This window comes from Mirounga angustirostris, unplaced genomic scaffold, assembly GCF_029215605.1.
Source record: "Mirounga angustirostris isolate CCGP_5_RB_7025 unplaced genomic scaffold, mMirAng1.0.hap1 SCAF_15, whole genome shotgun sequence".
Lineage (NCBI taxonomy): Eukaryota > Metazoa > Chordata > Mammalia > Carnivora > Phocidae > Mirounga > Mirounga angustirostris.
In genome coordinates, this window is record NW_026991723.1 from 42,635,176 (window position 1) to 42,648,673 (window position 13,498).

General features: G+C 37.3%; 1 protein-coding gene across 1 annotated transcript in view; it reads left to right on the plus strand.

Moving 5' to 3' along the window:
• Positions 1-10,555, plus strand: part of LOC123849663 (uncharacterized) — a 55,508-nt gene extending 44,953 nt beyond the window's left edge. Inside the window, exon 5 of the mRNA XM_054509546.2 lies at positions 1,950-10,555. Within this exon, the coding sequence (XP_054365521.1) occupies positions 1,950-2,052 (103 nt within the window). The 3' untranslated portion in view covers positions 2,053-10,555. The remainder of the gene's footprint in view (positions 1-1,949) is intronic.
• The last annotated feature ends 2,943 nt before the right edge of the window (positions 10,556-13,498 follow it).

The following is a 13,498-nucleotide window of genomic DNA, read 5'->3' on the forward strand; positions in this document are numbered from 1 at the left end:
GTATGTGTTCACCAACCTGAAAGCTCCCTGAACCCCATACTATTCGGATTTTATGGAGGCTTTCTCATGTAGGCATGATCAGTTATTAACTCCTTTACTAGTCCTTCACCCTAGTAGCAGAAATGGGGGGGGGAGACTAAAAATTTCAAGCTTCTAATCATGGCTTGGTCTTTCTCGTGACCAAAAGCCATGCAGGAGACCAGCCAGAGTCCCCTCATTTTGTTCTAATAAAAAAGATGCTCCTAGTGCTCTTATCATTCAGGAAATTACAAGGGTTTTTAGGAGCTATGTGTCAGAGTCCGAGCGTAATGACCAATATAGATGTATTTTTTCCTGTTATCTCATTAACCTGCCACAATTTCACAGATGTTGGCAGAAGACATGAGTCTTCAAGATCAGAGACAAAAGAATATATTCTTCATGACAATAGTGGTAGCTAGATTGTTAGGCTTTCCGCCCGTTCTCCAAGCACCAGTTCCTACTAGGTGTTGCACATAGGGCCAGGTAATGCCTGCACGTGCAGTACACTGAATTATGGGAGAGGAACCCTGAGCTTAGGGAACCTGTATCTTTTATAAAGGTCAGTAGACATACCTGCCCTTTGCCCTGGAGAGACACATTATCTTGATTATACTAGACAATAAACAAACCTGTCCTCTAATGTGGAGAAAGAGACTGTCTTCCAAGGCTATTTGCTCAAACAGCCTTGAACAGGTAGTCTGAAACAAAGGGAGTCATTCTGCTGATGAACAGAAATGTGAGAGACCCATAGATATTTGTCTCCCCCAAAACTCAGAAGATTTATCAGTCATATTAGTCATTTTTTAGGCCATGAAAATCTTCAAAGAGAAGATGATAACTTAAACTGAGTCTTGAAATATATGAGTAGACATTACCAGGCAGGTGGTATTAGTGGGAAGTTTCATGAAGCAGGAACAATTTGAACAAAAGTATGGAGGAATGATGACTGGAAAATTGAAAATGGTTTGACATGGATGCATTGGAGGGTATAAGGGAGGGAGGGGTCTAATGTGAGATGGATGAGGAGATAAGCGAGAGGCAGCTCACAGAAGGTCCTCTATGGCATGCTGACAGATGTATACTTTATCCTGTAATAAACAGGGAGCCAGTCAAGGTTTTTAAGCAATTCAGGCATGTGATCAGATTCCTTTTTAGAAAGATACATCTAGCTGAGACCAAAAGGGCATTCTGGACTGAAAGAACAGTGTGGATATAATGGAGACATTCAAGTGCCAGCAAATTGAGGGAACTGTAGCAGATCTCTGAACATGATGGTCAGTGCAACACACTCATCAAAGTGAGTATTTATTAAGAGTGATTTAACAGCTTTCAATCAGTTACCAGGCGCCAGTTGTTAAGCTGGGACATAAGTGGGGAAGTCTAAGGCTATGCCATGTTAAATTAGGCTAAGCTAATTTATGTCTGAATAATCCATAGTGAAAGAAAAGATTCGAGTTGGCAATTAGGTGTTCTCTTAACTGCCTACTTTGATTGATTGTGATGGGCCACCTGGAACATGGTGTTAAGAAGTATTTTCAGCCCAATTCTGGGCTCAGTGGGAAAGAGGGAGATCCTTACACAGTTTTGCCTGCTACAGGCAAAACAATGGTAACAATACATTTGCTGGCAATGGGCTGGGGGCAAGGTTTGCTCAAAGCTTAATATTGACAAATTGAAACCTATACAGGGGGCGGGCCCTGTGGCAGGAGTAGCTGTATAAATATGGGGAGGTGATGAGGTACATTAGGTGGCAGAAGTGAACAGACAAGATGGAAACAGGGGTGCTTCGGGTTTATATCCAAGGTCTAGACCCAAAATATGAGATAAGGGAGGCAACAGCCAGCTTGGGGAATGAGATGCTGTCAGATTATGCCAAAGGGGTCAGTTATCAATTAGAGTTTTGTTTTTTTTTTTTTTTTTTAATGCAGTGACTTGGGTTCTGTTGCTCCAGATCCAGCAGTTTGGTCCTGGCACTTGATGGCAGTGGATACAAAACTGACACAAGATAAGGATATCAAAGTCAGTACCTAAGGAAGCAGAGGATGTGTCTTCTTTGGTTCAGGATTCTCTAACTTTTCTTGAGAGTAAGCATTTTCACAATGTGAGTATGCAGTATTATTCAGTAATATTTAATTCTGTTATGGAGGATAAGAAAAAAAAATGGGATGGACGAAACTCAAAGTGTGTCAAATGGCTTGCAAGATATAGATAAAATTAATTAGATGGGTTAAGTATAGATAGTAAGTTATCTATAAGACATTTAAAAAATAGAATAGTTGGAATATACAATAAAAAGGATAGAACCAAAAAAGTGTTTATGTGTGTGTGTGTATGTATATAGATATATATGAAGGAAATTACAAAGGTATTAGGAGCTCTGAAAGGTAGAAGGACCAAGAGGCACAAAATATTCATAATACACTAAATAAACATGAGGCACATGAAGCATTCAATATTCAATACTGACCACTCAATATTGAAGCACCCAGTATTAAATCAGCCACTCACTGATGATATCATTCTGGTCCTGTGTTACCTCTGCCCCAAAAGAGTTGCTCAGCAGGCATGCTATATTCTTTTTCTTGCATCATTGAAGCATGTATTTGTTCTAGTCACCTTCCATCTTCTAAGACCCTTTGTTTAAACCTGATACTGATCCTTAAACTACACCATCAGTGGAGAAGGCTGATGTGGCAGAAAGACAAGAAATATGAACACCATAACCCAGAATGCATATAGTGTGGTCCTTCCATCCATTCAAAACTTTAAACATGTCACTCCATTTTTTTCCTGGCTTCCATAGAATCTGATTAGAAATGTGTTCTACAGTTGAACAACATGGGTTTGAATGCATGGCTCCACTTATATACAGATTTTTTTTTTCAATAAATACAGTACAGTTCCATAAATGTATTCTCTCCTCCTTATGATTTTTCAAAAAACATTTTCTTTTCTCTAGCTTACTTTATTATGAGAATACAATATATATTATATATAATACAAATAACCTATGAAATATGCATTTATGTTATTGATAAGCCTTCTAGTCAACAGTAGGTTATTAGTAGTTAAGTTTTCAAGGAACCAAAAATTATCCATGGATTTTCAACTGTACAGGGGGGTCAGTGCCCAAAACTCCCATGTTGCCCAAGGGTCAACTGTACTATAATTCTTATGTAATGTTGTTGGTTTTTTTCTCTGACTTCAAGATTTTCTCTTTATCTCGTGTTTTCACTAGTTTGAATATGATGTGTGTGCGGTGCTGTATTTACCTAGTTTGGTATTCCCTGAACTTCTTGGATCTGTAGGTTGATATATTTCATTAATTTTGGAAAATTCTCTGCCATTATATCTTCAAATATTTCTTCTGTCCAATTCTAACTTGTTCTACTGGGATTCCAATTACAAGTGTGTTATACAATTTGATATTGATCCATAGCTCTTGAATGGTCTATTCTATTTTTTTAAACATCTTTTTCCTCTTGGTATTCCAGTTTGTGTAATTTCTATTCTCCTTTTCTTGGATGTTTCAAATCTACCAAAAAGAATTCTTCGTCTCTGTTTTCATTTCTAGTATTTCATTTGATTGTTTCTTTCAGCACACTAGAGTTTTTAACATGTTAATTGTAGTTAAGTTCCTTGTCTGACAGTTCCAATATCTGGGTCATATCTGCATTTATTAACTGCTTTGTCTTTTAACAAGAGTGCTGTTTTTGCTTGCTTCTTTGTGGTGAGTTTTGATTGAAAACTGAGCATCTTGTGTGGGAAGTAGCATTCATGCCTGAAAGTAGACATGCCCTTTCTATTGCTAGCCCTTTAGTGTGGGGTATTGAGACAGTTAGTTGGGAATTGAGCTGGGTTTGTGTTTTATTGTCACTAAAGTTACCTTCAGTACAGGTTTCAAATCTTTCTAGCTTATCTTGCACTTAGGCTGGCGGCTGGTTTGCTGGAGGGTTTTTCTCAGTGTCTCCCACACCCTCAGAATTAGGTCTTCTCTTTTTGCCTGCACGTCAGAGAGGGAACTCCCTTCTTGATATTGCCCTTCCCTTAGCAGTAACTGCTCTTTCTTGTTACTCAGAGCTTGTTAGCCTGATGGTGGGGACTGGGGAGTTGAGTTTTCTGGTTCAATCTCAGTCTTAGAGGCTATGTTTCTGGGTCATTTTCCTGCCCCTCTGTGAAAAGCAGAAGTTTGTTTGCTTGTGTGTTTGGTCATTTCTCCCAGCTGCATAGGTGCCCTATAGGTGACAGGGTTTATTACTCTTTTTCCAGTGACTTTGGCTTTTATTTCTCAAGGGGAAAGGGACTAGGTTGGGCATTGTGTCTTTCCAGCAGTGGTGGTTCTCCTCTCCCAGGCCTGTATTTTCTCTGTCTCTCCTACCTCCAATCTTTCATGTGGGTACTGAGTGAGATCCTTAGAGAAAAGCTCACAAGTGTGTGCAAATTCTTCTTGTCTCTGTGGCTCCTAGGGATTATATAATTAAAAAAAAAAAGATTTATTTATTTATTTGAGAAAGGGAGCACGAGCGGGGGGCAGAGGGAGAGGGAGAGAGAATCTCACGCAGACTCCACACTGAGTGTGGAGCCTAACATGGGGCCTGATCTCACAACTTGAACACAAACCAAGAGTCGGACACTTAACCAACTGCACCAACCAGGTGCCCAGGAATTATAGAATCTTATACAAGCTCACACTCAGCCTTTAGCAGTCCAGTAAACATTTTTAGCTAAAATAAATTCTTCTTACTATATTGTATGGATGGCATCTCACATCTGCCCTGGGTGAGCAAGTGCTTGTGACCCATCTCTTCTTGGACATACCTGGTTTTTTTTTGTATTTTGGGTTAGCTGGTTGCCTTGCAACCTGAGCTATCTGAAGCATTCAAGAAGTAATTTTGCAGATTACCCAATTTTTTCTGTTGTAAAGGTGGGAATGATGCTCTTTCCAGCTCTCTAAATCCTGAGTGGAAGTTTGCACCATATCCTGAGGGTGTTAACCCACCCCAGCTCTTTCCCCTTGATTCTCATTGTATCCTTTAAATTGATTTAATAAAATATGAGGTTTGAACATTTTAATTTGATCTGTGAGCCTCTCTGTGCCTTAACATCCATGAGACTTTGCCTGGTAAAGTACTTCTAGGCTCTTACTGCATCAGTGTAATTTTCCACATAGCAACTATTAGCTTGGTGTGGACAAGTCTCCTCTGTTGAAATTATTTCCTGAGATCCTGAGTTTTGCACTGGGGCATTTTTACTCATGAGTTTATAGATGTATTGAAGAGCAATACACTTTGCTACACTTTCACACATAAAACAATTCATCATTAAGACACCTCTATAGTTGAGTGAGCCAGTTCCTTATAATAAATCTCATTATGTAGATAGATAGATAGATAGATAGATAGATAGATAGATAGATAGATAATTTGTTCTATTTTGATGTTTCTCTGAAGAACCCTGCCTAAAACAATAGATTATATTATTGTCATATCTAGGTTTAACCTTGATCTCTCTATTTCCTCCTATTACATAACACATATCCCCAGTCAGACTAGGAGTTTCTTCCTCATTATTCCCATGCGCATTTGAGTGGAGCATCCATTACTGTCACGTTTAATACTGGTTGACACATATAATTATATACTTTATGTTTGTATCTCCATTATTAAGTTGAGTTTTGAAGGGAGGGGTCTCCCCTTATTTGTCTTTTTTACCCCCAGTGTCTAAAACAATCATTAAGAACTTCGGTGAGGGGGCATCTGGCTGGGTCAGTCGGTATAGAGTGTGACTCCTGATGGGTTTTGAGTTTGAGCCCCATGTTGGGTGTAGAGATTACTTAAAAATAAAATCTGTAAAAAAAAAAAAAAAAAAAAAGAGGGGTACCTGGGTGGCTCAGTTTGTTAAGCATCTGGCTCTTGGTTTCAGCTCAGGTCATGATCTCAGGTTCCTAGGATCAGGCCCCATGTCAGGCTCCATGCTCAGCGGGGAGTCTGCTTGAGATTCTCTCTCTTCCTCTCTCTTTGCCCATCCCCCTGCTCTCTCTCTCTCCCTCTCTCAATAAATGAATAAATATTTTTAAAAATAAAGTATTAAAATTAAAAAAATAAAAGAAGTTAGTAAATGTTTATAAACTGACCATATATAACATCTACTATGAAAGTTATTGTTTGGATCCTGTGATTGTGTATGTGCCTGGGTATCATAAACTGGCAAGTGCTTCTCAGATATTGGTTATTATTATTATTATTATTATTGACAAAATTGGCTTTGGTGGAAAGGCTAACCTAGTAATATGACTTTCATTTATATCAGTTATTCTGTGACAAAGTAATTATAGCAGTAATCACTTTTATGCATTGAATGCTTACATAGCAGTGGCTGACAGTGCTTTTGGCTATGGTTACCTGAGGTGTAGAGTCGCTTGCTCTTATAGCAGATCTCTGGACCTTGAATTTTATATTCCTTGGCTCTGATCTTCATATTCTGCCCAGGTTTGCCAGCTCTCTTCTGCCTTCAGGTACTGAAGCCTGCTTTTGTTCTTGTAAATGCTGCTGAGGTCACGCTCTACCCAGAACTGACCACCTAGAACATGAGGCTGCAACTGACTTCAATGATGACTTCATCACTTACGTCCTGTCCCCTGGATCAGAAACTGTTGAGTGTTGGTATAAATTAAGATTAAACCAAGACTTTTTGGTAGAAATTGACAAGCTGATTCTAAAATTTATATGGAATTGCAAGGGACCCAGAGTAGCCAAAACAATTTTAAAAGCAACTAATAAAGTTGGAGGACTCATACTTCTCAGTTTCAAAATTTGCTGCAAAGCTGTAGTAATCAAGACAGTGTGGTATTGGCATAAGGATAAACATATAGATCAATGAAATAGAATTGAGAGTCTAGAAAAAAACTTACATTTATGGAATTGATTTTTGATGAGGGTGCCAAGACAATTCAATGGGGGAAAGAACAGTCTTTTCAACAAATGGTATTGGGACAGCAGAGTATCCATATACAAGAGAATGAAGTTGAACCCTTATCTCATGTTTACACAAATTGGTTCAAAGTGGGTCCAAGACATAAATGGAAGAGCTCAAACTATAAAACTATTAAAAGAAAACAGACATAAACCCTTGGGATCTTAGATTTAGGCAATGGTTTTTTAGATATGACACCAAAATTACAAATGACAAGAAAAAAAAAAAAATTTGACTTCATCAAAATGAAATCTTTTGTGCTTCAAAGGACACCATCAAAAAAATGAAAAGACAAATCACCAAAGGGGAGAAAATGTTTATAAATCACATATCTGATAAAGGACTTATATCCAGAATATATGAAGAACTCTTACAGCTCAACAATTAAAACAGAAACAGCCCAGTCAAAAAATGGGCAAAAGAAAAGAATAAACATTTCTTCAAAGAAGATATACAAATGGCTGATAAATATGAAATTGTCCTCAGCATCCTTTGTCATTAGAGAAATGCAAATCAAAACACAGTGTGATACTATTTCACACCAATAGGGTGGGTATAATCCAAAGATAATAACAGATGTTGGGGAGGATATGGAGAAATTGCAACAATAATTAAATTGCTGGTAGGTTTCTAAAATAGGGCAGCCACTTCAGAAAACATTTTAGCACTTCCTCAAAATGTTAACATAGATTTACCATAAGACACAGCCATTGTACTCCTAGGTATATATGCAAGAGAATTGAAAACTAAGCCTACATAAAAACTTGTACACGAATATTCATGGCAGCATTATTCATAATAGCTCAAAAATAGAAACAACCCAAATGTGCACCAGCTAAAGAATGGATAAACAAAATGTTGTAAATCCACGAAATGAGATATTATTCAGCAGTAGAAAGGAATGAAGTACTGACACATGTTGCAACGTGAATGAGCCTTGAAAACATAACACTAAGTGAAAGAAGCCAGTCATGAAAGGCAACATAATGTATGATCCCATTTATATGAACTGTCCAGTCACACCTCGTATCAGCCCCCCCCGACTAGCCCTTAATGGTAGGAGGGGGAAATGGGGTGTAACTGTTAATTGATAGGAGGTTTCTTTTTAGGGTGATGAAAATGTCCCAGAAATAGATATTGGTGATATTTACACAATTCTATAAATATACTAAAACCTACTGAATTGTATACTGAAAAGGCTAAATTTTATATGTGAATTATATCTCAATAAAGCTTTAACAAAGAAAAAAAGATTAAGCTGAGATTTCGTTTTACTTCTTGGGGCACTGGAATTTGCACACCATAAGAATTACCTCTGAAGTGGTGTTGGTTCACTAGACTTTCCCTCACTCCCCCACTCCCCTACCTCCCCAGACCTGATTCTGATGTTCCCATATGCTTTATTGGCATGCCTGAATCAGAATAGGTTAATGAAATATTTTGTCATTCAGCAACCATATTTTCAGACTTGTGAATGAAATACACACTATTAAGCTGCAGCAGTATGTTTCAATCTGTATCTAAACATTTCAATAGATTGATTACACTGGGTTTATTTATTTGTTTATTCGTTTATTTATTTTAGAGAGAGAGCAGGGAGGGGTGAAGGGCAGAGGGAGAGGGAGAGAGAATTCTAAGCAGGCTCTATGCCCGGCATGTAGCCCAATGCAGGGCTCAATCTCAGGACCCTGAGATCACGACCCCAGCCAAAATCAAGAGTCAGATGGAGCCACACAGGTGCCCTGACACTGGGATTTTATTTTCAAAGCATTAATGTCACTAGGTCAGATATCTGGAATAATTAAGAGATTGATATGCAGTAGTGTTTGCATAAAAACTCAACCTATTTTTTTTAAAGATTTTATATTGATCATTAAAATTCTCCACACACAGCTACTTCACTGCCATTGCCCCGAAGAAGTTTCTCTTTCAGGAAACAAACATAGTATTAAATGGAGGAAAGCAACTTGTCTCTACTTGAAAGTCCTTCAAGTTGGCTTTTAAAATGAGGACTTAAATTTGCCCTCTTTCCCCAAGCTGTGTACCCACCAGGAGACTTGGGGCTAAAGTATAATCGGGTGGAATTCATTCTTGACATGTCCTGGAATTTCTATCCCACTCTTCAACAACCTTTATTTCAACAACAGAGACTATAATATCATTTTTCTACTGGAAACATATAATTTGAGTCTGAAATGAATGACACTGCACATCATCAGGCATATCTGGAAGGCTGTAACCTAAACAGGGAACCTGTTTAAAACGTACACTAGACTCCTAATTTCTGTTTTGGTCTTCTGAGGCCTGTTGCTAAATCCCGTTCTACATTAAAAACACTAACCACACTCTCCACTTATCTGACAGACTGCAGAACAGTTGGAGAATACAAATTCTGCTTGGATATCGTGTTTTCACTGTATATACAGCAGCCACACACAGTGATGGTCAGTAATGACTAAAATATGGCACTAGGTGCAATCCCCTCCATGTGAGTTGAATTAATTGATTTATTAGGTGCAAAATAGCCAGGTGGATTTAAGCTAATTAAGAATTTGATTGCTAATTGCCAACAAGGGGGGATTTTTAAAAAATTAGTAAGTTCAATATGTACTTGTAGCACATACAAACCACAGGCTGCCTCTAGCAGGGAATGTAGCGCTAATGTCTGAGTAGAAATAAAACGGCCTGTTTTCTCTGCAATCCATGAATGTTTCTGGTTAATGTCACCTCTTCTTGGTAGACACTCATAGGAGAACTGGGCACGACACACACAAAAGAACATGAAAAGTTAAGAAGTACCCTCAAGGGGCACCTGGGTGGCTCAGTTGGTTAAGCATCTGCCTTTGGCTCAGGTCATGATCCCAGGGTCCTGGGATCGAGCCCCGCATCGGGCTCCCTGCTCAGCGGGGAGCTTGCTTGTCCCTCTCCCTACCCCACCCCCACTCATGCTCTCTCTCACTCTCTCTCTCTCTCAAATAAACAAAATCTTAAAAAAAAAAAGTATCCTTAAAAAAATAGACATATGAACTGTGAAATAGTAACAAATCAGAATTACCTGCCCTGCTAAAGGAATGACATGGACTACTATAATATGTCATTACATATTTCTGTATTCATCCATTTATTTATCCTGTGCATTCATTCACCCACCCATTTATCTAACCATTCATTCAAAGTTTGTTGAATATCTTATGTGTACTTTCATATCCTCCTTCTTTACTTGGTACTTTATTTGAAGGATGTCAACATGCTAATAAAAGCACACTGGAATCCTTTTTTTTCAAACAGGTATTTAGGGCTCATTATGCGCTATGCCATGTGCTAAGCACTTCACAAAGATAACTGCCTTAATCCTAGCAAAAAAACTGCAGAAAGGGGCGCCTGGGTGGCTCAGATGGTTGAACGTCTGCCTTCGGCTCAGGTCATGATCCCAGGGTCCTGGGATCGAGTCCCACATCAGGTTCCCTGTTCCTTGGGAGCCTGCTTCTCCCTCTGCCTCTCTCTCTCTCTCTCTCTCTGTCTCTCATGAATAAATAAATAAAATCTTTAAAAAAAAAAAAAACTGCAGATGAAGAAAAGGGAAGTTTAGACCTGTTATGTGTCCAAGAATACGAATCTGCTAAGTGGTACAACTGGGACTGAAACACAAGCCATGTGTCTCCACTGCTCTCATACTTACTGATTCCCCTATGCTGCCATTTCATAAATCTTTTTAATGGCTATATCATATTTCAATGTTTTGATGTACTATAATTTATGTCATTATTCGCCTATTTTGGGGTATGTAGGTTGCCTTTTCTTTTGGCTATTAAGTAAATATTGCTGTAGTGAGCACACTTATATATCAGATTATTCACTTTTCTGATTATGTCTTGTCCATTTGTATATCTCCTTTGGAGAAATGTCGATTTAGATGCTTTGCCTATTTCTAAACTGGGTTGTCTTTTTATCATTGAGTTGTAAAAGTTTGTTATTCTAGATGCAAGTTCCTTATTATGTATGTGCTTTGCAAATATTTTTTCCCATTCTATAGGTTGTCTTTTCACTCTCTTGATAGTATTTTTTAAAGAACTTCTAAGAGTTTGGAGTCTTACATTAGGTCTTTGATGTATTTTGAGTTAAGTTTTATATATGATGTGAGGTAACTCATTCTCCTACAAGTGGATATCCAGTTGTTCAGTACCATTTGTTGAAAAGGCTCTTCTTGCCCTATTGAGTCATCTTGGCATCCTTTCTAAAATCAATTGACCATTGATAGATACATGGACTTATTTCTGGAATCTTCATTCTATTCCATTGATCTACATGTTTATCCTTATGTCAGTACTGCTGTATCTTGATTAATTGCTTTGTAATAAGTTCAAAAATTGGGAAGTATGAATCCTTCAACTTTGTTCTTTTTAAAGTTTTGGCTATTCTATATCACTTGCCTTTCCACGTGAATTTCAGGATTAGCTTGTCAATTTATACAAAGAAGTTAGCTGTTATTCTGGTAGGTATTGTGTTGAATCTGTAGATCAATTTGGGGGAATATTGCCAACTTAACAATATTAAGTCTTCCAATCCATGAACATGGACTGATTTATGTTTATTAGGTCATCTCTCATTTCTTCCAACAATGTTTTATGATTTGGGGAATGTAAGTTTTACAATTCTTTGGTTAAATTTATTCCTAAGTATTTTATTCGTTTTGATGCTATTGATGCTATTGATTTGATGCATTTGATCTTATATCCTGCAACTTTCCTGAACCCTTTTATTAGTTCTAACAGTTTTTTTAGTGGGTTCTTTAAGATTTTCTATATATAAAATCATGCCATCTGTGAATATAGTTTTACTTTTTCCTTTCCAATCTGTGTATGTTTTATTTCATCTTCTTGCACAATTGTCCTGGCTAGAACCTCCAGTACAATGTTGACTAAAACTGGCAAAAGTGAATATCCTTGTCTTATTCCCAATGTTAAGAGGAAAGTATCTGGTCTTTCAACATTAAGTATGATGTAAGTTGTAGATTTTTTGTAGATGCCCTTTATCATCTTGAGTAAGTTCCCTTCTTTTCCTAATTATTGAGTGTTTTTTATCATGAAAGAATGTTGGAATTTATCAAGTACTTTTTCTGTGTTTCATGACATGATCATGTAAGTTTGTTTTTTAGTCTATTGATAATGGTTGTGTTACATTCATTGATTTTTGAATGTTAAACCAACATTGTATTCCTGCAATAAATCCCATTTGGTCATGGTGTATAATTCTTTTTATATGTTATTGGATTTGGTTTGTTAGTATTTTGTTGAAGATTTTTGTATCAAAAATTTATAAGAGATGTTGGTCTTTGTCTTTTGTCTGGTTTTGGTATCAGGATAATACTGGCCCCATCAAGTGAGTTGGAAAGTATTCCCTCCTCTTCTAATTTTTGGAAGAGCTCATAAAGAATTGGTATTACTGCTTCTTTAAATAGCTACCCATGAAGTCATCTGATTATTTCTTTAGATAAGAGATCTGGAAGTAGAATTACTGTGTCAAAGATATAAACATATACAAAACTTTTTGTTTAACTAAATTGCTTTCCTGGGCAGGGAGTGCCAATCATACTTCCACTAGCAGTACATAATCTGGCACATTGTTTTGCTCATAGTAGAACTGAATTGAATTTTATTGATAACTGGTTCTTCTCAACCCTGAAAAACAACATACACTAGTATATCAATCAAATAATTGTTTTCAATACTTGTTTAAAAAGATTGTATCTCTTGTTTATAATAATAAAAGTTTTGTGGGTTTCCTATGTTGATTTCGGGCCAATTTCAATTATAATGAACTTTACATTCTCTAGATCCAGCTTATTTTATTTTATTAATTTATTAATTTTTTTAAAGTAATCTCTGTGCCTATTGTGGGGCTTGAACTCACAACCATGAGATCAAGAGTCTCATGCTTTACCAACTGGGCCAGGCAGGCACCCCTAGATCCAGCTTATTTTAGAGTTAAATGAGTAATAAACACTTATATCTGCCTAATACATTTTATACTGTAGAGAATATTTTTACCCCTACAGCAGAGCTAAAGTGTGAGCAACATTTACATGATATACTAAATGTGAATCTGCTAACAAGCTAACTCAGTTTGTTGTGCTATTTTTGCTAATAAATTGTGATAAAGGATTTATGGCTTTAAAAATTATGAATGTTGGGACACCTGGGTGGCTCAGTCGGTTGAGCACCCAACTCTTGATTTCAGTTTGCGTCATGATCTCAGGTCATGGGATCGAGCCCCCAGTCAGGTTCTGAGTTGAGTGTGGAGCCTGCTTGGGATTCTCATTCCACCCCCCCACCCCCCTCCCCAGTACTCTCTCCCTTTGCCCCTCCTCTCCTCTCTCTGTATCTCAAATAGATTTTTAATTAAAACTAAATTAAAAATAATTAAAAATACTTGGCAGATTCTTGTATCATGCTTGTCATATATAAGAAATTTCATCTTTCCATCACAATTCTTCATGAGTATTCAG